The 27,437-nt window shown below is 36.3% G+C and overlaps 1 protein-coding gene across 1 annotated transcript; it reads left to right on the top strand.

The window, feature by feature from the left end:
• LOC127526722 (G-protein coupled receptor 4-like) lies at positions 1 to 27,437 on the top strand. Its single transcript, XM_051923167.1, has 2 exons — positions 1 to 134; positions 26,248 to 27,437. The coding sequence occupies exon 2, from the start codon at positions 26,386 to 26,388 to the stop codon at positions 27,310 to 27,312; it is 927 nt and encodes a 308-aa protein (XP_051779127.1). The 5' UTR covers positions 1 to 134; positions 26,248 to 26,385; the 3' UTR covers positions 27,313 to 27,437.

The following is a 27,437-nucleotide window of genomic DNA, read 5'->3' as shown; positions in this document are numbered from 1 at the left end:
ACTAGGAAATTTCTCCAGTGCTAAAGACGTCTCTCAAAACAAAAGAAAGACACATGTGTTGAACAGAACTTTATTTGACTGAGGCCATATAACAAGCTGTCTATGGATAAAAACTTCTTTTACTTGCCACACAGGTCTGTTTTTTCATATATATTTATTGAAATGCATATTACTATGTGACAGCTAAAGGATACTTCCTAAAATGTATTGCAGGATATCTTATTCAACAGTGTATTTCAATCAATGTCTTTAATGCTAATAACTTTAGATATGCACAGGAAGTGGAAGCGTGCATTCTGTTTGGCACAAAACAGTCTAATTCCTACAAAATAAGTTTCCTGTGACTAGTCAGGTGTCAGCTTTTTGGTGTGTTATTTTTAAACTGTTATTCTTAAGTGCTCTCTTTTTAATGTACACAACAATTGATCACAATACCATATGTAGGGATTAATAATTACTTTTTTAAATGGTGTAATTTTTAAAAATGTCTAAATTTATTGTTTAACCTTCACAATTTTCATATCATAGTAATTCTGCCTTCTAGAAATAAGCACTGACATATTTGATCATGGAGACTGTGGTTTGATATACTTGGAGTATTAGAGTAGGTGTATGACAATAATGGTCAAGAGCTTCATTTTGGATGGCATTATTCAACTTCAGTGACTAATAATTTTTAGGTTAACAGTTAGTATTAGCAGAAACATATTGTGGGTGGGGGGTCTGAGAATTAAGAATGTGCTTTAGATAGATAGATAGATAGATAGATAGATAGATAGATAGATAGATAGATAGATAGATAGATAGATAGATAGATAGATAGATAGATAGATAGATAGATAGATAGATAGATAGATAGATAGATAGATAGATAGAACTTTATTTGTCCAAATGGGAAACCTGGCTCGGTAAATAAATAAGTTCGGTAAATAAATAAATACAGTACATAAATGTTAAATAAACAAATACACACAAAATTTACTAAAGGGAAATAAAACTTTTCACTTGGCTAAGGATAAAAAGAATGGTCGCAGTCACAGTGAGACATTGTAAAAGGTGCATTGCTGTTGGTATAAATGGAGCCCCAGTAGCATTTTGTTGACACACTTCAGCTGAATAATTTTTATCACATCCCGCATCGATTATTGTAATTCCCTACTGGCAGGTGCCCCTTCTAATCTTATATCACAGCTCCAGCTTATTCAAAACTCAGCTGCAAGAGTCCTTACTTGAACCAGCAGCAGCGAGCACATCACACCCATCCTGCTCCGTCTTCACTGGCTCCCTGTGTCCTACAGAATCGAATATAAAATCCTACTAATAACCTACAAAGCTTTAAATAACCTCGCACCAAACTACATCAGTGACCTCCTCCATCACTATGTGCCTGTCCGCCCACTAAGGTCCTCTGATTCTGGTAATCTTATAGTGCCCCACACTAATCTACACTCCATGGGTGACAGGGCCTTCAGCTGTATAGCGCCCAGACTCTGGAATGACCTACCGAAATTAATCAGGTCAGCTGACTCCATGAATTCTTTTAAAAAACAACTCAAAACTCATCTGTTCAAGAAGGCTTTTAGCGATACCTGACTTTATTACCCTTCTTTCAGTTTACCTCTGTATCAAGATCCTCATGTAACCTGTGTGTGTGTGAGACCATCAATTATGTAGTCTGTTAGGCTTTTCTCTGAATTTACTATCTTACTCTTCTTTATTTATTTATTTGGTTTAGTACAATGCTATATACTGTATACACTGCCGTTCTTTCTTAAACTCTGTGAAGTGCCTTGAGCATGGGAAAGGCGCTATATAAATAAAATGTATTATTATTATTATTATTATTTGTTGGCTAAAAGTCCTCAGTGCTGGTGACTCAGAGAGAAGATGTGCAGCATTGTTGATAACAGCACTCAGTTTTGTCTTGGCACACAGCTGTTCGAGAGTGTACATCCCATAATAGACAGAAGCTGCATGACTGGATTTTACTGATCTTGACATTTTTCAAAATCCTGACACATTTATGTAGAAATGGAAACAGAGAGAATTCTGTGAAAGATTAAAGAGATAGCTTTTGTCTTATATAATATTTTTCAATATACATTCAGCTCAGAAATCTCACTTAATTCAACAAATATATACCTAAAAACTTTTCTTTCATTTTCCTCTATTTTATGTAAGAGGTTTAAGTTTTTATATAACATGATCAGAAATCTCTTAATACGTTAGATGCTGTAGATGGTTACATTATATAAAATCAACGCCTTATGTACACTGATATTTTTAAAAGTACAATCAACTAAAGGATTATAATATTTAAAAAATCAAAATAATCAATTAATAACTTGCAGTGGTTAGCGCTGCTGCCTCAAAGCTCAAACTGGTCTGGTCACTGTGTGTATGGTGTTTGTCTGTTTGAATTACAGAAGTAGTAAGCAGTGAGAAAGTAGAAAACTGTTAAAAGTGAAAGAAATACACACATACAGTAAACGTGAACTCATGAGCATGGTAGGAAAGAGGCCAGACTGTCTGTTCCCTCATCATTGAGGTAGAGTTGTTTATTCCTTAAACATTATTTAGATAGATAGAGATAGAGATAGATAGATAGCTACTTTATTAATCCCAATGGGCAATTCACAATTTTTAGATCTTAAAGTACAGTACCCTGCTGTACCCTTGAATGCCTGCTGTCTTGTGAAAAGTAATGCATCACCTCCATTCATGAAACTGTTTAGATAAGTATTCTTAACCAATCATAGCATCATATTTTGTGGCAGATCCGCCTCCTCCCAGGTTCCACCTCTGCACCAATAACAAAGCTAAGCTACTGTATGTTAACACAAGTCCCACCCTCCATTTTCTAACTAATCTCTGGTTTTATCAGGCAGTGTCCTTCTTAAAGATAGGCAAAGCAGAAGCCAGGCTGAATGTGTGCTGCAGCTCACACACTGTGAGCATTATGAGGAGTACAATTTGTGATGTCTTCCATTTCCTGTTTGTGTACCCAATTCCTGTCAGTCTTTCAGGGAAATGCAAGTTTGCTGTTGGTTTGCTACTGCATCCATACTGTAACTGCATGTATAATGCTGTCACAAAAATGCCATCTATTTCACTTGCTTATTTTTAATGTTAGATTTTTGAATGGGGTGAATGGTCACTTTTATGTCACATAGCACTGTCTTCTCAAAGTTTCTCGCTGGGAGCTAGAAGTCCAAAGGTTATTACCTTGGAATTGTATTCATAAACATTACATGTGAATCACATTGTCAGAGCCTACTGATACACCTGTATGAGAACACACCACATATTCATCTTGATGTTTACCATAATAAGAAAAGGAAACAAAGATGAAAAGTTGTGGCACCAAATGGTGATCCTCGCATGTTGCTATACACAAAAATCAAAAACGAATTGCAAACTAGGTTTTTACAGACATAAAGACTGAGGAAAAAATGACAATGGTGCTGGTTATTAAGTCAATGAGGCAGAAGGGATGGATTCAGGCACCCCAAAACATCATAACATCATGTGCTGTTGGCCCATAATTCTCCAGATCTGCAGAGTGGAAGGAAAGGAGAGGTGTTATGAGGGAGTGCCAGCCCTTGACTTGGGGTGGAATTGCAAGTTTACAAGCCATGAAGTTGTTTCCCAGGCACAAGTGTGTGATACGAGTTATGCAAGATGTTGAGCTTTTTGAGGATAACCCCTATTTTAGCTCTTCTATACCCAAATAGCACTATCTTTTAGCCTATTTTCAGACTATATTTTGTAAAGGGAATGTCAATCTTATGATAAAGAGTAAATTAATAGGTGTCTCCAACAAAAATGATCAGAAGGAGTTGAAGTTGTGCATGCCACAACAGGGGTTCTCCCCCTAACGGAATACAAGGGGTCAAAATGAAAAATGGTAATATAGGATAACAAATATAATATTTTTGACATAGGGTTCTTTACTGGTGATCCTAGTCCTCTGACAGCCCCTCAAAGAAAGTTAGAAATGACAAATTTCAAATATACACATGTGGGATGTTGTTTTAGACCAGTGTTTCCCAAACTTGGTCCCGGGGGCACACTCGTGTCTGCAGGTTTTTGTTCCAACCAGATTCCTAATCAGTGACAACACCTGATAGCACTGAGATCATTTACTGTAATTAGATGGGATTTTTTTTCTTTTATTCTACATTCAGAAAAGCACAGCAGCATGATTTTTACATTTATAAGACATTTAGAAATATTTCTGCTTTTTGCTGTAGATTTAAATGCTTAACTCTCTTTTGTTAATTTCATTCTATTTTGCCCTTTCTCTGTGCAGTTTTCCCCTTCATTGTATCTTATTAATGACAATTAAAAATGAGGAGAGTAGACACCCTGGCAAACAACACTGAATAATCAAAGGCTGCAACTACTTTAGCATCAGACTCACTAATTAGTAAATAATGGATCAATTAAACAATTAGAACACAAAGAAAAGTAGAATGAAAATCAACATGAAAATATTGTTAAAAAGAAAAAAATGAATTATTCCCATATAACTGCTTGTTACATTTTAATATATATATATATATATATATATATATATATATATATATATATATATATATATATATATATTTACCAATCACTTAATTGTAGCTGCGTTTTCCCAAAGTTTCCAAAATTCTGCAGCTCCAACTTAAAAAATGGGATTCAACAAAAGCCTGACGCGCAGAAATGATTCCACAGACAAAATATCTTCGTTTTTAAAAGTTTAGTTAAGTTTGAAAGTAAAACAGTTCACACAAAAAAGAAAATTAAAAATAGCAAAAAGGAAAAATTATAATAAGAAAAAATTTAGTTCAAGGCTTAATCTTGTTAAATCTTAAATTGTTACTATTCACTTATAATACCATTTCAAAACGTTTCTGAACCATTTCAAAGTGATCAGAAAACTGTATGCTTATCCCATTTCTAACTTGAAAATGGGTCTTTCAAGTCCCTGTTTACTGGGACCTGCTCTAAACACAACAAAAGCTTATTAACTCACAGTTTCTCAGTTATAGCAAGAAGATTCTATCTCTTACTAACTTATAGGGGGGAAAAAGACTTTACCATTGTCTATGACTATAGAAGAAATTATATTCTATTCAAATAAAGCAAACTTTAATATGAGTTTAACTCAAAGCTTTAAGTTTCTAAATTGGCTCTTACACTTAATTAGCCCAGGAGTCCAATTAACAACAAAAGCTGGTTGGAACAAAAACCTGCAGCCAAATGGGGGGCACAGGACTGAGTTTGGGAAACACTGTGTTAGACTCTTTCAAGGTCAGTGGTTATGAATATGATTTTTTTTTTTTTATCCTTTATTAGGGATTTAGACCTCTATGGACCCCTATCAGAGAGTAAAAACTGACAATAAACTTTAATAAATTAAATAAAGTAAATTATATATTAGAAGAGAATTTCTTACACAAAGAACCATTGAGACACGTGTGATAAATTACCAGGTAGCATGGTGAACAGTAAGATTTCTGGGACCTTCAGATCTTGACTTGAAGCTATTTTAGACAATCTAAGTGAATAGGATAATTGAGATTGTTGGGCTTAATGGACTGTTCTTTTCACAATTGTTCTAATATTCTAAAGATGTGACTTTGACACCTTTTCCTTCCATAAATCTTGGTAGGATCTGTTTGAAAGGTAGAAATCAAACCATCTAAGAGCAGTCCCAGTGATGCCTAAATTGGAGAGGGTCAAAAGGATGATCTAATGGATGAAATTGCATTACACACACATACACACATTTTTTGAAATATTACAAAATTTAAAAAAAACTAACAAGCAAAAAGCATAAGAATCAGCCACCTTGCTTTGTAAATTGAAAAGGTACCAGATCTTCTTGAGTATAGTGGTACCTTGAGATCCGAGTGCTCCAACGTACGAGTTTTTTGAGATACAAGCCATCACTAGGTTGATTTTTTGCCTTGAGTTACGAGCCAAAATTCGAAATACGAGCCATCAAAGAACTTGTCGCCGCACATTCCGAGGAACTAACGACGGAGAAGTTGATGGAACTACAGACGCGGCAACATACGGAGGTTCTGCAGGAGATCGGTATTGCGGAGGAGGTTATCTGTTAAGGTGAGATAAAGGAAGTGTTTGCAATGTGGGAAAAAGTTTTGAACTTTAAAGAAAAGATACACCCTGAAAAAGTTACAACTGGTCATGCAGTGGTGCTATTTAATGACACTTGCCTAACATTTGACTTTATTGAAAAGAAACCCTGAAAAAGTTGCAACTGGTCATGCAGCGGAGCTATTTAATGACACTTGCTTAACTCATTTCAGAAACATTCTAAAGGGGAGGACTAAACGAAGCTCCTTGGACAGGTTTCTATTGAAACGCTTTGAGCATGAAAGTGACGAAAGTGACGAAAAAAACAAGTGAAGAAGAAAATTAAGTTAAGCAAAAGTGAAGTGAAAGAAAAAATATTACAATATGCTAATCGGCTTCGCCAACATCTATTTATTTCTTTAGATTCACTTTTATGTATTAGGTTTTATTTTGTTTGTATACAATATTTGTTCATTATAAATACATTTTTCTTATGTTGAAAACATTTAACAAAAAATTGGGGTGGTTTTCTGGAGGCTGGCACAAATTAATCTCATTTCAATTAATTTCAATGGGGAAAATTGATTTGAGATATGAGCATTTTGAGTTACGAGCACAAAAACTGAATACCCAACAAACTGGCAAATTCCATTTGAGTAAACTTTCAATTGTATGGCCCTACTTCGCTTATTTATTTATTTATTTGTTTATTTATTTATTGATGCATCATCAGCATTAGTAGTTTAGAATCAAACTGAACCAAATCTATTGCAGTTTTAGTACATTTCTAGTGTGGTTTCTACATTTTAAAAGAAAGGTTAAAGTCTTACATTAGGTGTCACTACTATAGCATCTCTGCTTTTGGCAAATGGTAACTGCAGCAGCACAGGGAAGTTTTTTTTTCTTAATATATGATCTGTGTGATAAACAAAGGGCAGCATTTTCAAATTAATGAATGCCAAAGATGTCAAGGCATGTAGAAAGTCAGTTCAATACCATTAAGTGTAAATTCAATATTGCTTTTGAAACAACAGAAGAACAGGAGGGATGAATGGCCTTACCATTAAACTATAATATCTAGTGTCATGATCACGTTTGACATTTTTTTTTTTTGAATTCCAATTATAAAAAAGTAATGTAATGCAAAATTTAGTTGGGAAAGGATTAATTAGTGTTTAATGACATTTACTTCTCCTTGTTTGACTATATTATTAGTTACTTTGGTATTTAGTCTAATCTGATCTGGCATCTGCCTAGCTTGCCTGAGAGGACAGCAACCAAGTGCATCCCAGGATTTTAGAATATGTCCTACTCTGAAAGACTCAGAGAAATAAAACTATTTAGTTTCGAGCAGAGCAGACTGTGTGGGGATGTAATTCAGGTATTCAAAATTCTCAAAAGCATTGATAAAGTAGTTGCAAATGAGTTGTTTAAATGTAATGGTGAATCACATCGGTGGCGATTAACGGAAAGTCCATTTAGGATTGATGGCAGAAAATACATCTTTACTTAAACTGTTGTGTGAAACTAGAATAAACTACCAAGTCATGTAGTTGAAACAGAAACATTGACATCATTTAAGAAGTATCTGTGACAGCTTAGCTATTTGGTAAGTGAATGAGCTTGATTAACAGAATGGTCTCCTCTCATTTGGTCTTTTGACCTTAAGTTTTCTCTGAAATTAAACTATGCCAGAAAGACCACAAAGCATTGCAGAATCAGTTATATGATTTAATTGTGACTGGTCAACAGATATTAATTGAGCACAATCTAGAGCAACAATTGTTTTAGTCAATACCTTCAGCCCAGCATCAGGTTACTGCTGTTTTTAAGAATTTCAGACACACCACAAGCATTTCTCAGGGTACCCAACTATTCTGAATCTGTAATCATTTATTATTGATAAACAGTCTGCTACTTTCAGAGAAGGAAAAAAAATTGCATTTTGTAACTTTCATTACAGCTCCTAAAATAGGTGACTGGCCTTTGTGATGCTAACCACCCTTGTAGCTCAGGCTGGGAAGAGTTTATTAAGGAATTTAAAGTTATATTTGGCCTTTCATATGGTACTGGCCACCATCTGTTCTTTAAACATAAGCAGTTGTGGCTCCATGTTCCTTTTCTTGCCAGGACTCAGTAGCTATCTAGTGGATCATGTGAAGGCCAAAAAATAAAATGAACAAAAACAGAATTTACGGGCAAAAACATAATTCATAATGCCACATACTTACTGTATTACCAAAGTGGGTAGAAGAAAACACACTTACTGTGACTGTCCTCATAGGATTGTAGTCATATTCTGTACACCAGAGACAGTGAAGAATAACAGCACTAACCTGTACGATAATTTTTGTTCTGTTATGAGCTTAGTATAGTTTGTAGTTTGGAAAATTATGTTCCTTGCATCCTTTAAGTTGAACCTAGGGGGTTGAGGTCACCTGACATTGTGGTTTAGGGGACCACCTATTTAAGAGCGAGAAGTAAATGAAATGACTACTTGCCATTGGGTTTTTGTCCTGCTGGTTTGTTTTTGATTTTGGCAATTGACTTACACTTTTCATTAAAAGATATAATTATTAGATTTTGTCTTATATTTGTTTGCTATTAGGTTTGCTTTTTAGGCAAACATTTTTATTTTATTTTCATTTTCTCCTACTTGTACTGTATATAATTCTTATCAAATGTTTTGAGGAACACAAATTTTTCTGGTTTTCACTTAATCTCTTTTTGCTTTGAAGCCTTTCCTCTGCAGGTCTGATGTTTATTTTTCAAGTCTTTCACTTTTTCAGACTTGTGAGCAAACAGAATCATAACATTGTGGCTTCAACACCACAATCTGTGCACATTTTGTGTACTTGTTATTGCCTGCACGGGGACAAAAAGGAAAAGATTTCACAACTCGATGATGAAACATGATTAAATACCAAGCCTAGGGTATTTATCCAAATATCCATCATATCATTCGCCAAAACTGAGAGTTGCAAACAAAAATCAAAGTCAGGGAACAAAACACTAATTCCATTAAACCAGAAAATCAAACAAGAATGCATATGCCAACAAGGAAAAGTTTGATATCCAATCTCAGACACCAGGAAGTGTATAGAGCTGACCCTTATACCCTTTATATCCTTAACCTCTAATGATATGTACAACATGACCATGGACTTCACCCAAAGCAATCCCATATCAATTATTGCAACACAACTGCACAAAATGGCCACATCTATGAGAAAACAAAATGGAGAAACATGAAGATATTTTTCTGACCCTTAAAGCAACAGAATTCCAAAAAACAAACAGCAGAGCTGAAGATAAAGCCAGGAAAAATCACTTCTGACAGTACTGAGGAGATTGAGCCTTGGCGTTATGAATGTTTTCACTCCTGTATGAAGAAATTCATTCCTTAGTACTGTATATATTTTGCAATAAGGTAGAAACAATACCTTTTGAATATCAGTTTTTTACCAATACTCCGAGCAAACAAAAGTCTTTGAAGTTTCCTGTCATCGATCTTATGACTGTGACATAGACTTTTTTTCCTGGTTCCCCCATTACCTCAAGGGAAGATGTTTGCCTCACCCGGACATGTATGGTTGCACATATTTAAGAAAAACTTAAATGTCGGTTTTATCAGAGCAATTAGAAGTCCCATAGGAGCTGTATTCTTATTTCTTGAACTAAATCACATTACAATTAAGAGCAATTGTCATCTACCATTAATATCATCTTTTCTTAAACACATCACTGAGGTCATAATCTGCATGCAATGTGATCTGCATAGTTAATCTAATTCACATCACAGAAGTGAAAGAGTACAAAATGGTTCTATAAATATGGAAAATTCAATGATCATTACAAACACTTTGTGATATAGTAGGAATGAATTCATACTCAGGCCCTATTTCAGTCAATTTCTGAACAAAATTTTAGGAATATTTTAGGAGACTATGGATTGGTATTGTGAAATGAAGAACAGAAACAACAAAATAAGGGTTGGGATCCTGGAGGATGCCCTGTTTAATTTTGTTGACTGAAGAACAAGAAAAGATAGCACCAATGTGCTTAACAAAAGTTTGGTGTAATGCTTGTTTAGAAAAAAGAACATCAGAGGTTCATAGTGCTCTTCTTTTCAGATGATGGTCTGATAATGAACTCAGACTTCCAGTGAGGGGTTTGGTTAAAGAGGGTTGAGAATGGAATAGTCATGGCTTCATACATACAGTAATGGAAGAGACCTTATTGGTTTTCCAATGCTTTCTCCTTCTCTATTATAAGTGAAGAGATAGAACATAAGTTAGTGGCAGTATCACAATTTTTTCCTTCCCTGTAATCATCCAGCATAAAACAAACCCATAAAACGCACCCATACTTATATGTATGGCAGTATGTGAAGTTTAACTGTTGTGATTTCACTCTGATTTAGATTTTTTTTTCTAAGTCTTAAAACACCACAGGGATCATTTGATATTCTGACCATAATTCAGCCATTTCAAAATTTTCTGAGGATATTTTAGGAGTACATGTATTGGTATACAGCATATCAGTAAATCTGAGTTCAGTCAGTCATTATCCAACCTGCTATATCCTAAAACAGGGTCACAGGGGTCTGCTGGAGCCAATCCCAGGCATAACACAGGGCACAAGGCAGGAAACAAACCGCAGGCAGGGCACACACACACACACCAAAGACACACTAGGAACAATTTAGGATCACCAATGCACCTAACCTGCATGTCTTTGGACTGTGGTAGGAAACCAGAGCAGTTCATTCTGATTTAAATTTGTATGAGCCTTATATATTTTTCTGGTTAATTCCTTTGGTTAAGACTTATGTTTTAAACATCAGAGAATTCAGATAAAGCATTACCTTTTTGATTCAAAGTTTTTTTTTCTGAGTTGGATTTTTGTACCTTTTGTTTTAGTATTTTACTCCATAACTCTGCATAATGTAAAGCTGTTTGTAATATCTGAAAGCAAATGGGAACTGCCAGGGAAGTGTCAGTGGAACAAAGGTTTATATGCCAATGTCACGTTGACATCATTGCCCATATTTATGGATACTTACTGAACACTCTGTGTGATTTTCCCTTTTTGGCAATCAACCTTATCTTCTGTGCTTTAGAAAATGAATTTTGCTCTCCTCTTTTTGGTTAAGATGTAAGAGAGGTTTAATTTCTGCTATTATCTACTGCTATGTTTTGTGACTTTATAACATAAGAACAGAACAAATTAGACAAATGAGAGGTGACCATTCCAACCTAAAACCCAATTCAGATACTTCTTAAAGGTTGTAAATGTTGGTAGTTTGTTTCATGCAGATTCTTACAACTCTGCATAAAGAAGAGTTTTCTGGCTTCAGTCCTAAATGCAATTTCCCATAATTTCAACATATGTATTCAACTACATGATTCACTGTTAAGTTGAAATAATTGTGATGGATCTACTTTATCAATGTTTTTTTCTAGTCCTTCTCATTTTCTGTCTGCCCGCCAAGCCTTTTGTCCGAACACATAATATTTTACTCTTTGCAGAGCTAGGAGGCACTTGTTTAGCATGAATAAGAGGTGTAGTCTTGCTTCTGAGGTTTACAATGCTGGAAAGCAAATGTGAATTCCACTTATCTTCAGTTATTTTCTTAGGGTACCAAATGTCTCATAATGGGCATAGTACACTCTTAAATATAAAGGTGCCAGAGAGGTTCTTCAAAGCAATGCCATAGGGGAACTATTTTTAGACCCCAAAAAACCTATCCACATAAGATTTCCAGATAGAATCTTTATTTATTTACATCTGTAACAGGCTCCAAACACAGTAAATAACCATGAATAGATGGTACCAGGTTTATGAAATACCAATTGGGTCATGATTTTAAAAGGACTCTTGCTGCATACAATAACACAGATTAAATCCAGGTTTTCTTAATCTATTAGTGTCCTGCTAGGTAACCTACCATAAATTAAAGATTTATTTTTTTCTACATATTAGGAAGTTTTTTTCAAAGCACAAAGCACCTACTTCATATGCAAAGAACCCTTTTCAGAATGAAACTGTGCTTGGTTAAGCAATGGCTCTATGAGCAACCACACAACCCAGTAAAGAACTATAAAATGCCAATAAATAATCAACTGCTTTTCAGCCACTTTAACTATGCAATCTCATAAAAGGCTGGGGATAAGAACCTCAAAGCAGAAGCTTTTTCTCAGAATTTTGATGATGTGGAGACTAATTAAGATCCAGATAAAAATTTCTCCTCATGGGCGTTTTGGTGACTGTTCAACTGACAAGATAAAGGAGGCAAAAAACAGGTCTGACATAGATACTTTTATGTCTGGTTCAAAATAAAATGAGCTGGTTTTGTGATTCTATTTGTAAAGTACATCTGGGTATCACTAAAATCATTGATGTAGTTAAAATATACTTATGGTGGCCAATTATAAAAACAGACATTAGTGATTTTTTTAAATATTGTGAAATCTGCAATAGATTAAAGGACAATTCTGGTAATGTTACCGGCCTGCTGTTGCTCCTACCCCTCCCCCAATAGATAGGAATAGATTTTGATAGACTTCATCGCAGGCCTTCCTCCCTCCCATGGGTACACTGTACTTCTTGTAATAGTCTTTCTCATCTCAAAAGGTCTGTATTTTTCAACAAGGTTCGCAGTTTGTTTTTTCATTAAGGAGATTCTACTGGCAAATAATTGACACAGTTAACAAATTAACCAAGATCTCTGCAAATATCTAGGCATGTACTATAATTTCTTTACAGAAACATTCAAAGGATACCTTACTCATAGCAGAGTTCTCTTGGAATATTCATAGTGCTTTTTGTTTGTTCCTCCATCCTTTGCTTGGAAGAACATTTATGGAAGTTAAAGAAAGAAAGAAAGAAAGAAAGAAAGAAAGAAAGAAAGAAAGAAAGAAAGAAAGAAAGAAAGAAAGAAAGAAAGAAAGAAAGAAAGAAAGAAAGAAAGAAAGAAAGAAAAACAGTATACAAAACACCCCATGGTGAAAGGGGGTCCTGTTGGTGCGTCAGTGTTCACTTGATTACAATGTAATGTAAAATAAATTAGCTATAAGCTATCAATTAGGATATGCATATCTTAAGTAGGATAATCAAAATCTTACATAGATACACAGGGTGCAGACAAAAACCACACCACCTTGTATTTCTATTTCACACATGTACACAGTTGATGTGTGTGTGCAATGCTAAAATGTCTGTTTTAATGTGCATATCCTGGTAACTGTGTGCTATGACTGCGGTGGGTTGGCACCCTGCCCGGGGTTTGTTTCCTGCCTTCCGCCCCTTGTTGGCTGGGATTGGCTCCAGAAGACCCCCGCGACCCTGTAGTTAGGATATAGTGGGTTGGATGATGGATGGATGGATGTGTGCTATGAAACAATTTGTTTCTCCACTACTCTGCCACAGACCAGTACTGCAACTGTATTTATTTAAGAAAACAGAAGGCACATCATTTAGACGATCATGGCAAACATAAAGGGAAGCACTCTAATGATGGCCTTTTTCTCTTTTAATGTGCATAGCAGGTATTCTTTAAAAACTGTGAGATAGCTATGCTTGTTTATTGAAAAACAAGAAACTGAAAAACTGCATGGCCAGGCTCTGTTCGTATTGTAGCAAGCAAAAGTATTAGAAACATGCAAAACACAGTTGTTGCCTTGAGTGCTTTTACTGCATCATATCCAGAGAAACCATACATAGAAACATGTGAAAATGACAGAGGAACTAGAACTGCTAAGAGTGAGATATGATCGGGTTTTGATGCAAAATAGTGGTTTTAGGGGACTGTGTGATTATTTCCAGCAATATCTGTATGTTAGACTTCTATCAGAAAATGTACAGTATAGCAAATGGCTGTTATCTTTGATGTTTACTAGGTTCACTACATAACTTTCTTTTCACTAGAATGCTGAGTCAGTACTATCATTGACCTTAATTTTCAACTTAATGATATGATGATCACATAAACACTGACATGAATTTAGTTGGAAAGTGTAAAGTTCTTGACAAGTCCAGCTGTAACATTCAAACACAGGGCAGATATAAGTTTCATATGTCTACATTGGATTTGGTGTCACATGAAAATGGTCTAAATTCCAACTGAAAACTTCATATTTACTGCTGTTAACACTTCCTTAAAAAGATCAGATTTGTGCTACATATGAAGGACAAAATTCAATTTAAGCTACAATTTTGAATATAGCCTAAGAGCCTAATGAGTCTAATTACGTAGTTTTCCAATAGATATGAGCCATGGAAAACACTTCCAAAACAAAAAATGTGAACTGGAAACAAGACATGGTTAGTCTCACACTGTTCCTCTGCGATTTGATTATTGTTGTTATCAGCAATCTCCATCAGAATCTTTTGCATCAGTAAAACCAAGGCAAGCGCTAAGACTTGCATGAGAATAGTCAAAAGATGTACTCCCTCTTCCTTGCCAGTGGTTGCGACTCAAAGATTTATCCTAAACCATCCTGTTAAGTGTTCACAGACATCCACCTAAGAATGTTGTCTGCTGGCTGCTACCAGAGTTGTTTTCAAAACCATAACAAGCTTTTTAAAAATGTATTATTAAGGACCCAAAATTTTAATACTCACACTTTCAGTGGGTGATAAATTATACACCTTGGTAAAAAGCATTGTATTGAGACACAAGTAAATATATGTAACATTATTTAGAAATCAGGTCCTGAAATGGATAAAGCTAGTAATATTAATTTTATTTTTATCATTTACCTTATTTCTTTTATATACTAATGGCCATATATATGTGGATGGTCCTTCTGTGTAGTGTATTCTATTGACAATACCAATTGAGCTCCACAGTGCTGGGCAGTGAGCACAGGGCCCACTAGAGGACATCAGCCCTCCAGGCCATCCTCATGAAGTCTGTTTCTGATTGTATGGTCAGAGACATTCACACCAGTGGCCTGCTGAAGGTCATTTTGTAGAGCTCTGTCAGTGCTCATCCTGTTCCTCCTTGCCCGGAGGTGCAGATACCGGCCCTGCTGATGGGTTAAGGACCTTCTATGGCCCTCTCTAGCTCTCCTAGAGTAACTGCCTGTCTCCTGGAATCTCCTACAGGGCATTGAGACTGTGCTGGGAGACACAGCAAACCTTCTGGCAATGGAACCTATTGATGTGCCATCCTGGAGAAGTTCAGGTATCACCTCATGCTACCAGTAGTGACACTGCCAGTAGCCAAATGCAAAACCAGTGAAAAACAGTCAGCCTCCACCTGTTAAACCATTCCTGTTTTGGGGCTCATCTCATTGTTGCCCCTCAAGTGCACCTGTTGTTAACTTCATTAACAACAAAGCAGTTGAAACTGATTTACAACCCACTCCGCTACTTAACTGACCACGTCAATATCCCAGAATTTTCACTGACTTGATACTCTGATTAAAAAGTGTTCCTTCAATTTTTGGCAAGGAAGGAAGGAAGAACATCCTTTTCCCCGAAATAGAAGTTTATTCTAAAATGTTATTGATTAGATCTCGCTATATTTTAAAAATGTTTCGAGAATTTGATTTTTTTCCAATTTCAAGTAGTATAAAACATCAGTTACCCACTGACTTAAAACAGGTGGGCTGAGATTCTTCTAGCTGAGCAAGATTAGTCTACATGCTAGTAGTGAGGTAAAGGCAATTATGACTTGTTTGTCCTTCTCCACTTTAAGCCCATCTGGGAGTATACCAAACACAGCTGTTAATTGGTTAGGAGTGATAGTGACATAAAAGCTTTCTGATAGGCATTCAATGATTTTGGTCTAAAATGTCGTTAATGTGGTGCATGCCCAAAACATTTGCCCAGTGAGGCTGGACCTAGCTTGCAACATTTGAACAATTTTAAACGAGATAAGGTGCTTGATAAAAGATTTTAAGTGGAATGATTGAATACATTGCACATATGAAACTAGAGTGTCTTCTGTGCATGGCTTGAAATATTAAGTAGGATCTTTGAAAAGAAGGGACTTTAAAATTGTTTTTATAAATTGTAGAGATGCTATGTGAGTCTTCAAGACTGATCAATATGTCTTCCGAAATAGAATAAGTGGGAGGTGAAGAAAATTCTGCAGGTTCCGTTTAACAAAGTTTCAAGCTTGAAAGTAGTGGAAGAATTGTGTTGACGAGAAGTTAAATTTGAAGCTTCATTGTTCATAGGATGTGAAGACATTGTTTATGTACAAATCTCTAAGTGTTTTAATCCCACACATTTTGCAAACATTAAATACTGTGTATCTTTGAGAGGATGGAAAAAGGTGGTTGTCATATAGAAGTGCACAGATTAAGAGTTTCTCTGCATTAAAGTGTTTCTTACATTGGTTCCATATTCTAAGTGAGAGAAGGGCAATTGGATTATTAGTGTAATGACAAATTTTATTTATTGGAGCACAGAGCAGGGAATATAAAGAAGTACTGCAAGATTTTAATTCTATTGTAGACCAGGCTTGTGTATATTCATTGATTTGTTTTAATGTCCAGGGGCCTCATGCATAATGTTGTACATAGAATTCATACTAAAACATGGCATAAAACCGTGCATAAGCTAATTTCCACGCACTTTTGCTTAATAAATCCCTGTCAGTGTGAAAAGTAACACTTGTGCACGTGCCTGCCGCCCCACCGAACTCCTCCCAGAATTATGCCCCTTTGAATATGCAAATCAATATAAATAGCCACTTAAGCTCAGCGTCTTGTGAAAAGACAATGGCAAAAGCATGTTTGTTGGCTTAGCCAATGGTATAAGCAACAAAAGTGTGGCGGAGACACTCGAAAGTTCAAGTGCAGAAAATCTCACAGTGCCCAAAATAAAAAAAGAAGTGGTCAGATATCACAGTCGACGTGTAAATGCAAGTCGCAGCCCATAGTTTTTTATTCTGTTTCAGACAATATTACAAAAGCTGATCCCTGTGCAATGGTAAGGCAGTGATTGTGCTGCTGTGCCGAGCCCTTCTTCGGGGGTAGGCTGCACACACACCTCTCCCTTGGAAAACTGCTGGTTGAACATCTGGCCGTGTGTAGATAGGCCCTGTTCTGAGTCACAAAATTCAATAGTGGATGCTGTAAAAGATATGGCAAATTAACTAAGGAATATAATGGCTGTACTATGTGATACTGATCACAAATTAACTGAATTGGTTAAAAAATAAATGCTGCATTTAATTACCTGTTTTTACATTCTGCTAATTACATTCAAATGAATTTGTAACACTGTCCAATTTGAATGATCACTTGGTGGGTGAGGGTCAGGTTCATCATACAGCATCTCTTCAGGTACGGGCAATCCACGATTGTGTGCCACATTATATATGCAGCACTCTACATGGTTGCACAATCCGACATAAGTTCTATGCACTATAAAGCAGCACATTAATAGACAGGAAATGTTTTCTATTTACATAAGCAAATTCATTCTCTGAAGGTGCCTTTATAGTGTAGTGTCGGCACTGAGTGGCACAGCAGATTGATTTGCTGATCTTTATCCTTAAAAGGACTGCTTGCCTTTTGCTGCACTAGTTGGAAAAAGCACCTGCGACTATGCAGAGCTGCCGTTTTTATAGGCACTCCTGCTATATATGATGTAATGCCAGCTCATTCTTTTGGTGATTCATCCCTGGCTGATGTAACTTGTCCAGAACTGTTGCAATAGCAATGTGCATACAGCTGACCACTCATTTAGAAAACCGAATGTTGCTGTGAATTGCTCTTTGATGTTTCCCAGTACAACTGTAGTGTAACGAAATCTTATATATCTGAATGACAAGACGGATAATACCATCCTATACAGCTGGCATGTCGCGTCTCAGTGATGACTGAGAAATACCCCATAAGTCAGCAAGTTCATGTTGAAAAGCTCCACTAGCTAAAAACCTGAGAGTGGACAGATCCTGCAAAGGAGCAGGTAGAGTACAATTCCTTAAAGTCTGCCTTTGTAAAGCCGGTGCCAGTTCAGTACACAGCTCAAAGAGGATAGCTCTTAGAAATCAAAATCAACTTAGAAGCCATTTGTCATTATCTACAGTATAAATATGCTCTCTCTTCTGATTCTTCCATTTGTGACATCTTCTAACAATGCTAAAGCAGCCGTGGTAGTTGGAATAGTTTGGCCATTCCATGCACCATTATATTGTTATAGAATGATTACAATCAAGTGAATTAAATTTGTAAATGATATGCAATTAATTTTGGTGTATTTGATAAAACCTGCATCAGATGTGACTATAAAAAGATAAGCAGAGCAGTACCACTGCTTTGATGCTGGGTGCTGCCAGTTTGCAAAACCAAACAGAGACTTACATATGCACAGTGTGAGGCTGCCATGAAAATGTGCATGGCTTTACGCCAAGTTTAGTTTTTAAACATCACAAAGCGAACATGGAAACAGGTTTACGCAACATTTTTGAGCATACGCAGCTTTTATATATGAGGCCCCAGGTCTTTATAGCTTGTATATTTACCTACCAGTAATAAGATTGAAAATTATTGTAGAGTTGCCCGTTGAATGCATGGATATTTTGAATGAGGTTATGATTTAATGTAATTACTTAAAAAATTATTTGTTAATGCATACAGTAATCCCTCCTCCATCGCGGGGATTGCGTTCCAGAGCCACCCGCGAAATAAGAAAATCCGCGAAGTAGAAACCATATGTTTATATGGTTATTTTTATATTGTCATGCTTGGGTCACAGATTTGCGCAGAAACACAGGAGGTTGTAGAGAGACAGGAATGTTATTCAAACACTGCAAACAAACATTTGTCTCTTTTTCAAAAGTTTAAACTGTGCTCCATGACAAGACAGAGATGACAGTTCCGTCTCACAATTAAAAGAATGCAAACATATCTTCCTCTTCAAAGGAGTGCCTGTCAGGAGCACAGACTGTCAGAGAGATAGAGAAAAGCAAACAAATCAATAGGGCTGTTTGGCTTTTAAGTATGCGAAGCACCACGGCACAAAGCTGTTGAAGGCGGCAGCTCACACCCCCTCCGTCGGGAGCAGAGAAAGAGAGAGAGAGAGATAGAGAGAGACAGAGAAAAACAAACAATCGAAAATCAATACGTGCCCTTCGAGCTTTTAAGTATGCGAAGCACCGTGCAGCAGCATGTCACTTCAGGAAGCAGCTGCACAGAAGGTAGCAACGTGAAGATAATCTTTCAGCATTTTTAGACGAGCGTCCTTATCGTCTAGGTGTGCGAACAGCTCCCCTGCTCAATCCCCCTACGTCAGGAAAGTCAGCGCAAGAGAGAGAGAGAGAAAAGTAAGTTGGGTAGCTTCTCAGCCATCTGCCAATAGCGTCCCTTGTATGAAATCAACTGGGCAAACCAACTGAGGAAGCATGTACCAGAAATTAAAAGACCCATTGTCTGCAGAAATCCGCGAACCAGCAAAAAATCCACGATATATATTTAAATATGCTTACATATAAAATCCGCGATGGAGTGAAGCCGCGAAAGGCGAAGCGCGATATAGCGAGGGATTACTGTATTTGCATGCTTTGAAATAGAAAAAGAAGCATAGGAAAGATATTCATCTTGACAGTGTTGATTCTCCCTGCTAATGTGAGATAGAGGGTAGACCATCTATTAAATCTTTTTTAATTTTTTCCATGCATTTTCTTGTGATATTTACTCCTAGATATTTATGGTATTTGGAATAGCTTGGCCATTCTGTGCACCATTATATTGTTATAGGTTGATTGCAATCAGCTGCCTTAAATTTATAAATGATATGTGGTTAATTTCAGTGTATTTCATAAAGCCTGCATCATGGATGTGAATCTAAAAATAAAAGGGAAACCATACAGGAACAGTAACACTGCTTTGACAGTGGGTGCTGCCAATTTGCAAAACCAAGTAGAAACATGTGCACGCATGTATGGAGTAGGGGGTGGCACTACCGTGAAAATGAGTGTTGCTTTATTCCAAGTTTAGTTTTCATACATTATGATGTGAGCATGGAAACAGGTGTACACACCATTTTTGTGCATATGCACCGTTTATACATGAGCCGCCGGTGTAATCTAAATTTATTCTGGTAATTTCACTGATTACCTCAGATGCCTTCTTGATTTCCAATTTATTTTTGTTAGAAAGATATGAAGTAATCTGGCCTCTTAAAAATACCTTGGGAGTTTCCCAGAGTATTCCTGCTCTGAGGATTCATTTGTCTCAAGAAAATAATCAATCTGCTTGTATATGAATTCTATACGTATTCTCATGAGCCAATGACAGGGGTTAAGACGCCATTTACGTGATGAATGCGTAGAACATAGCGATTTAAGCTCCATGATCAGAGGGGCATGGTCAGAGATAATAGTGTTGTACTTACAAGATTTGATAAAAGACAAAAAAGGATTGTCTATGAAGAAATAATCAAGTGTGAGAAGAAGGAATATGCTCTTAGATTATGATTTGAAAACCTCCATGAGTCTGATAAGTTATGATTCATTGTAAACTGTGTAATTATTTTTACAGTATTAGATGTCATTGCCACTGTAGCTGAAGATCTATCCAGGTTTGGATTTAAAACACAATTAAAGTCCCCAGCCATTATAATTTTAAGAGTGCTTACATTAGGAACAATTGCAATTACATTTGGGATGAAATCTCTATCATCCATGTTAGGTGCATAGATATTTATCAAAATCACTTTTGTATTAAATAAATTGTCCATCACCATGACATATCGGCCTTCAGGATCAGATGTTATGTCTGACACTTCAAATGGAATAGTTCTGTGTATTAAGATTCCCACACCCCTAGTTTTCTTTGTATAGCAGGAGTGAAAAATTTGACCAATCCACTCTCTTTGCAAGCAAAACTGGTCCTTACTTATTAAATGAGTCTCCTGTAAGAATACTATCAAGACATTTAGACCTGTTAAGTGAGAGAAAAGTTTCTTTCTCTTTAATTCATGATTAAGACTTTTGACATTTCAGCTCACTAAGTTCACTATTTGGTCATAAAGACATTGCTTCTGAACTTCTGTTGATATTTTGTAGTCTTAAGGTGGTACATATATGATAGATTTGAGGTAGTACATATATGACAGATTTGACATAGATTTCCTGTTATTGCTAGGTGTTATGGCCATAGAGCCTATTTTTATGTTAACACTTATGGTTATTGGGGTAGATAGGATAAATAAGAAATAGCATTTCTCTCTTTCTCTCCCTGTCTCAACCGCCACCCCATTTTGCCTCCCCAAGTGAGGCAGACCACACTTCACAAAGTCCCGGTCCTATGACATGCCAAGAGACAGAGCACATCAGAACAAAACGAACCCCACAGCAGTGGTGCAGAAAAGGTTAAAACTGACATCATTTATGAAAGCACAGTCCAAATACAATAAACCTAGACAGTACCAATGTAATAAACCAAAGGTATGATATGGAAAAAAAACATCTCAATAGCTGGTTACTTTATGGTAGCCAAAATGTACATATAATTAATGGAAGAAATTTCAATATAATAATTGAACTTTAACAAAAACAAAAAAGGTGGTAGAAGAGGAAAAAATATATAGTTATGGCAAATGTTACATTACAAACATTAAAAGTTGAAAGCTGCAAGTAGAATGTTCTTTGCCTTGCCAGAACACACAGACTCATGATCGTGTTTCAAATGGATGTTGAGATCAGTCTTCTTAGCTCTTTTTCTGCTCCATCAGCTAAAAATTTAAAATTGACATTTAATGATCACTTTCAGTTTGGCAAGGTACAAGAGGCTGTATCTGATTTCAGCTTAATGTAGGCTCTGTTTAATGCTGTAGAATGCAACGTATTTAGCAGCTGTTGCAGGGGAGAAATCTGGGAAAAAATGAATGCGGTTATTTTCAAATATAATGTCCTCTTTCAGTATAAGAAGAGATGTATGCTCCCAACCTATAGTTTGTTGAAACAGACAATCATGCTTTTTGGTTTTGAGGCATTCAATCCACGTATACGGCAGGCTGCTGAGATCTTGATGTCCGATGTAAAGTTCTCTCCAGTTATTTTAGAGAATTGTTCAGCTATGAATTTCACTGGGTTTGGACTTTCACATTTTTCAGGAAGACATTTAGTTCTGATGTTGTTCTTTCTATATCTATCTTCCAGCATAGCCAGTTTGTCAGCAAGCACTTTGCATTCTGATTTTGCAGCCATTGCTTTTTCATCAGTGGCAGATGTCGATTGTTCAACTATTTCAATATGAGTCATAAATGTTTGCTTAACTTCTTCAAGCCTAGCAGCAAGTACTTTAATTTTACTATCTAACTTACTCATATTTCTGCTTGGTTTTGCAAACTAGCAGCACCCAGCGTCAAACGAGTGCCACTCTTTGTATTTGGTCTACCTTTTTTCAGATTCACATCAGTGATGTGGGATTTATTAAATACTCCAAAATTAATTACATATTGTTAACAAATTTAATGCGCTTGATTGTAATCATTCTGTAACAATATTATGGTGCATGGAATGAACAAACTATCCAAGATACCAAAGCTGGTTTAGCATTGTTACTCTCAGTGTACCAGAGTATTTTAACCCATTGTATGAGTATGTGATATCATAGCTGTATAGTAGCTGATCAGAAAGCTCTACAGCGAATTGTGTGAACAGCGCAGAGGGTTATAGGGATACAGCTTCCAGTCCTGGAGGACTTTTACAGTACATGCTGCTTAAGGAAAGCCACCAGCATCTGCATGGATTCCATTCAGCCATGTCACAGTCTACTTGAACTTCTCCAATCCAGCAAATGCTTTAGACCCTTTCCTGCACAGACCTTGAGGCTCAGAAACAGCTTCATCCCAAGAGCTATAAACACACTCAATCAGTCCATCAAGTACTCCCAATAGAAATGCTTGTACTTACAATTACAATTACTTCACTGTAAACTGGCACTTCCACTGTAACATTGCACAACCTGAGTCACTTTATGAACCATTTGCGCTATATGCACTGTATGTACATGTTTATTGTACTAATGCCTTCATATTATATATTTTTCATTATTTTTTATTGAATTATTATTTTTGGTTAGGGGCGGCACGGTGGCACAGTGGGTACTGCTACTGCCTCGCAGTTGGGAGACCTGGGGACCTGGGTTCGCTTCCCTTTGAGATTAAAGTCTACGTATCGACTATAAATAAGATACCCTTTTAATAATAATCTAATTTCTTCACCACAAAAGTATGAATTTCAATCCAAAGCTTGAACATCAAAAGTAGAGCACTACCATTCTAAATCATTATAGTTAACAAAAAAAAGAGAAAATTGAGACAAGTAGAGTTGACTGGGAGGGGACATGTTGAGAAATCAGCCAAGAACTGTTATGAAGAATCCATCTTGTCTATCATCAAAATCAACTTAAAAACCAAAAAAATTCAAGTTGAAGTCAAAACACAGTTCAATAACAATAATAAAGAACAAATAAACGAACACAAAAATTTTTTAAGTTATCCGCTGACTTAATTAATATATAATTATATAATATATAATAGATAATTAAAGATCGTCACTGGTGGCATTTTAAGATGTTGTGTCAATTACATCAGGCATAAAAATCTAAATGGTTTTGAAAAAAAAAACATTTGAAAACAACATTTTAGAAATTAATCAATGTCAGAAATAAATTCTGCAACCAAAATATAAGGAAAAGCAAAATATGTGCAGAGGAACTAATGAAAAATAATGAAGAATACCAATCATAACATATATAGTTGGACGACTTAGTTTAGTTTCTGGCTTAGTCCATTTCATTCCAGGTGGATATTGGGTGAAGACAGTAGCCTTCCATCTCTTTCTATGCTTGGCGATGTTCTTTGTTTCACCCCTGAAAAAACAAAATTTTTGAAGGTCAATTAATCCCCTGCGGCTGGTGTTCTTTGGTCATCCACATTTACATTTCCTTGGGGGTTCCACTTCAATGCTTGTTTTATCATGTCACAGTTCTTTTTTCTCAGTGTGTGGCCCATACAATTCCACTTTCTGATCTTGATTGTAGTGGATATAGGTTGTGAACAGGGGGGCTGAACGCACCCCTAGAAGACACGGATGCTTCTCCAAAACCCCCTTTTAAACGCTGATACAATGGGAATAAATACAGTTTACCTCCTCTTTGCTCCCTTACTTGCTGGACTGGTGCTGCTGCTCTGTCGCATGATATGCTTCTTGCGCGGTGCTTTGCATACTTAAAAGTCTGAACAGCACCTGTCCTCTTTGCTTTGTCTCTCTCTCTCTCTTTCCTTCCCCAGATGTCCTCTGCTCCTATTGGGGGTCCCACCCCGACACACACCCCTATGAAGAGGAAAATGTGTTTACTTTTAATTAAGAGATGGATCTGTCCCCTCTGTCTTCACATGGAGCTCGTTTTACTTTTGAAAGGGACATATGTTCATTTGAAGTGTTTGAATAAAAGTTCCTGACTCAACAATCTACTGTGTTTCTGTGCAATTCTGTGACCCAAGCATGACAAGGTTGCTGTTTTGTCCATTGACATAGGAAGGTATTGCTGATTGTATTTGGTCACCTCACTCCTAACATGTTTCACTGACAAACACACATAGGATTTTAACAAAATTTATTGTTTTCCTCCATGTCTCTGTTCCAAAAAGAAGTTCACTACACTTCTCAGTAATGTGAATTCTTGGACATTTTCTATTTCTACCCATCTGATCTAGATCTTTTCCTCCTGACTAGAGTTAATTCTCAGGAGGAGGGGCTATGACATTAAAGGTTACGTGACTCCTATATCACAGTGATTGACAATGGGCATAGTGAAAATAAACAACAGCAGCCATACATACAAACAGAAAAGGGCATAGATGATATCCAAAGTTAAATACAAAATGACATCACAAAGACATCAACAGAAAATCACAGAAAAAATATTAAAATTAATGCTTAATAATTCAATGAATAATGACAAAACCCAAATGCACAAGAGATTACTTTCCTTGTCATTAGCTATTCACTTTAAGGCAGTGACCAGCATGAATTTCTGACAAAGAAAGTGGTATTTCAGTTGCTCCATGATGCAATTTACTGCAAGTTCCTTATGCTTTTGTCTGCCATTGATAGCTTCAGGAAGGGATACAACATCGGGAAGTACCCTTCATAAATTAGCTGAGACAAGACAACTCCTAGTCTTGCCTCTGATGCATCCATCTAGAGTGCAAAAGTGTATGGGAATTTAGGAGACCTCAAAAGGAACCTTTAAGGGCATTAAGCTTAGGGGGTTCCACAAACCTGTATTGGATGCCCATTTCTGTATTAATCCTGTGAATGGTGGTACCTTTTTAAGAAAAGTGGGCTATAAACCTCCTTTAATAATGCATAGTTTTGAAAAAACCTTGTGTCTTTTTTGGAAATAGGCTATTCCATTGCTGCTTTCACCTTTGGCATCTGTGGTTTTACCCTAGCTTAAGCTACCATCTATCTCAAATATATTCCTTTTCATTGAAAAATGGTTGATATGTTGGCCAGTGTCCTTTAAAATTTAATTGATTTCTTTAAGATGGTTGAAGTTCATTACTCCTGCTGTCAAAAAAATAAAATCACCACAATGTTCTCTAAATGCATCACACCATATTGCAAATGGAAGCTTAAACGTTTTCCCACCAGACGCTGATATCTCACTGCTGCTGCAAATAATCTAAAAATGAGTACACAATACTGCAAGTGACCACTTGGGATGTTATATGCCCTCTTTTCCATATTGTCATCAAATTCCACTATAGCCATATCTGGGCTACTCGAGAGTCTGGAAAATGTTTTTTATACTTAGTCTGTCTCCAACACTGTCAAAACTATTTTTTTTCCCATATTGGTACATGGTCTTTGAGATTTAGCACAACTAATTGATGTCAAATAAATACAGGTGAGAGATGTGAACTTTTAAAGTTGTACATGCCTCTGGAGCCACATATCTACCCTTCTATTTTTATGTAGTATTTTCATCTGTAACATCATTGGCCAGGACCTGTTCCATCCATCAAAAAGTGTAACACTGAGTAGATTTCGAAAAAATAACGTATTTATCTTTATAAACACTCTGGAGCATCAGCTCTTTAAATGCTGCAACTGTTCAAATAATTGTACATATTAAACTGTTGGCTTACTCTGTTGTTTTGCTTTTTTTCTGATAGGTACATTAGCTTTTGATGATGACACCTCAGTGGGAATATTTCAAAGAAGATATCACCATCTGAAGCAATCAATGTCTTATAGTCACTGCAGATCCTTTGTTTTATAAACGACTCCAACAGAACTCTGCACGTATAAAAATGAACAACACAACATGTACAAATATTGATTTTAATTCTGATGTCGTATTCTTACCAGTCCTTTATGGTTTTGTTTTTTGTATTGGTCTTCCCATAAATTTATTAGCACTTTATGGTCTTTACTGCATGATCAAGTCAGAAAACATTCTTCCAGTGTTTGTTATCAATCTGCTTTTGTCAGATCTGCTTCAAATCCTCACCTTACCTTTATGGATTGACTACTACAGAAAGGGTCATAAGTGGAATTTTGGGGGAGTATCTTGTCCTGTGAGTGGTGTCATGTACTGGATCAACCAAACTACTAATACTTTTTTCATAGTCACAATTTCATTGGAACGGTATGTGGCTGTTGTCCATCCTCTAAGGTTTCAAAGTCACCAAAAACTCAGAAACTCATGCTTAATTTGTATAAGTGCTTGGCTGAGTATTTCCTTGTTGACATCTATAGCTTATTTTCTGGGGTTCGATCAAAGTGCCAAAGAGGGTCTGTGTTTAGAGAGTTATCCTTCAGAGAAAGCTTACACTATCTTCCGATTAATAACTTTAACATTTACTTTTCCCTTGCCACTGCTGGTTTTACTGATTTTACATGACAAAACTCGGAAGGTCATTAACAAATCTTTATCAGTTCCGGAAAATGAAAAGAAAAGGATAAAACGCTTATTTTGCGTTGTATTATTCATATTTGTCATAGGACTTGGGCCTTACCATGCAACCTGTTATGTTAAATTTGTGGGAGTGCTTTTTTCTGATAATATTTGCAATTTTGAGGCTAAAATGTTTCTTTACTTCCAGATATCTCTTGGCTTACTAAGCTTTAACAACCTTATGGATCCCATCTTATATATTTTCGTTTGTAAAGATGTTCGTAAGGAGCTGTCTGGGGTTTTTAACTGCTTGAATAGGTATCATAATAATGTAAAGTAATTCATAAATTACAGATGTGCAGCATCTAGTCAATATATGCAGTGTAACAGCTTTATTCTTGCAACAAATAGGTAAAATTATATATGAAAAGCTCTTAACTTTCTTGCAAAATCAAAGCTCTCTGT

Source organism: Erpetoichthys calabaricus, chromosome 2, assembly GCF_900747795.2.
Source record: "Erpetoichthys calabaricus chromosome 2, fErpCal1.3, whole genome shotgun sequence".
In the NCBI taxonomy this organism is placed as follows: Eukaryota; Metazoa; Chordata; class Cladistia; order Polypteriformes; family Polypteridae; genus Erpetoichthys; species Erpetoichthys calabaricus.
The sequence above is the reverse complement of the archived record's forward strand: the minus strand, read 5'-3'. Positions and strand labels throughout refer to the sequence as shown.

Coding starts and splice junctions, on each gene's coding strand:
- LOC127526722 (XM_051923167.1), top strand. CDS start 26,386: ATGAACAACACAACATGTACAAATATTGATTTTAATTCTGATGTCGTA.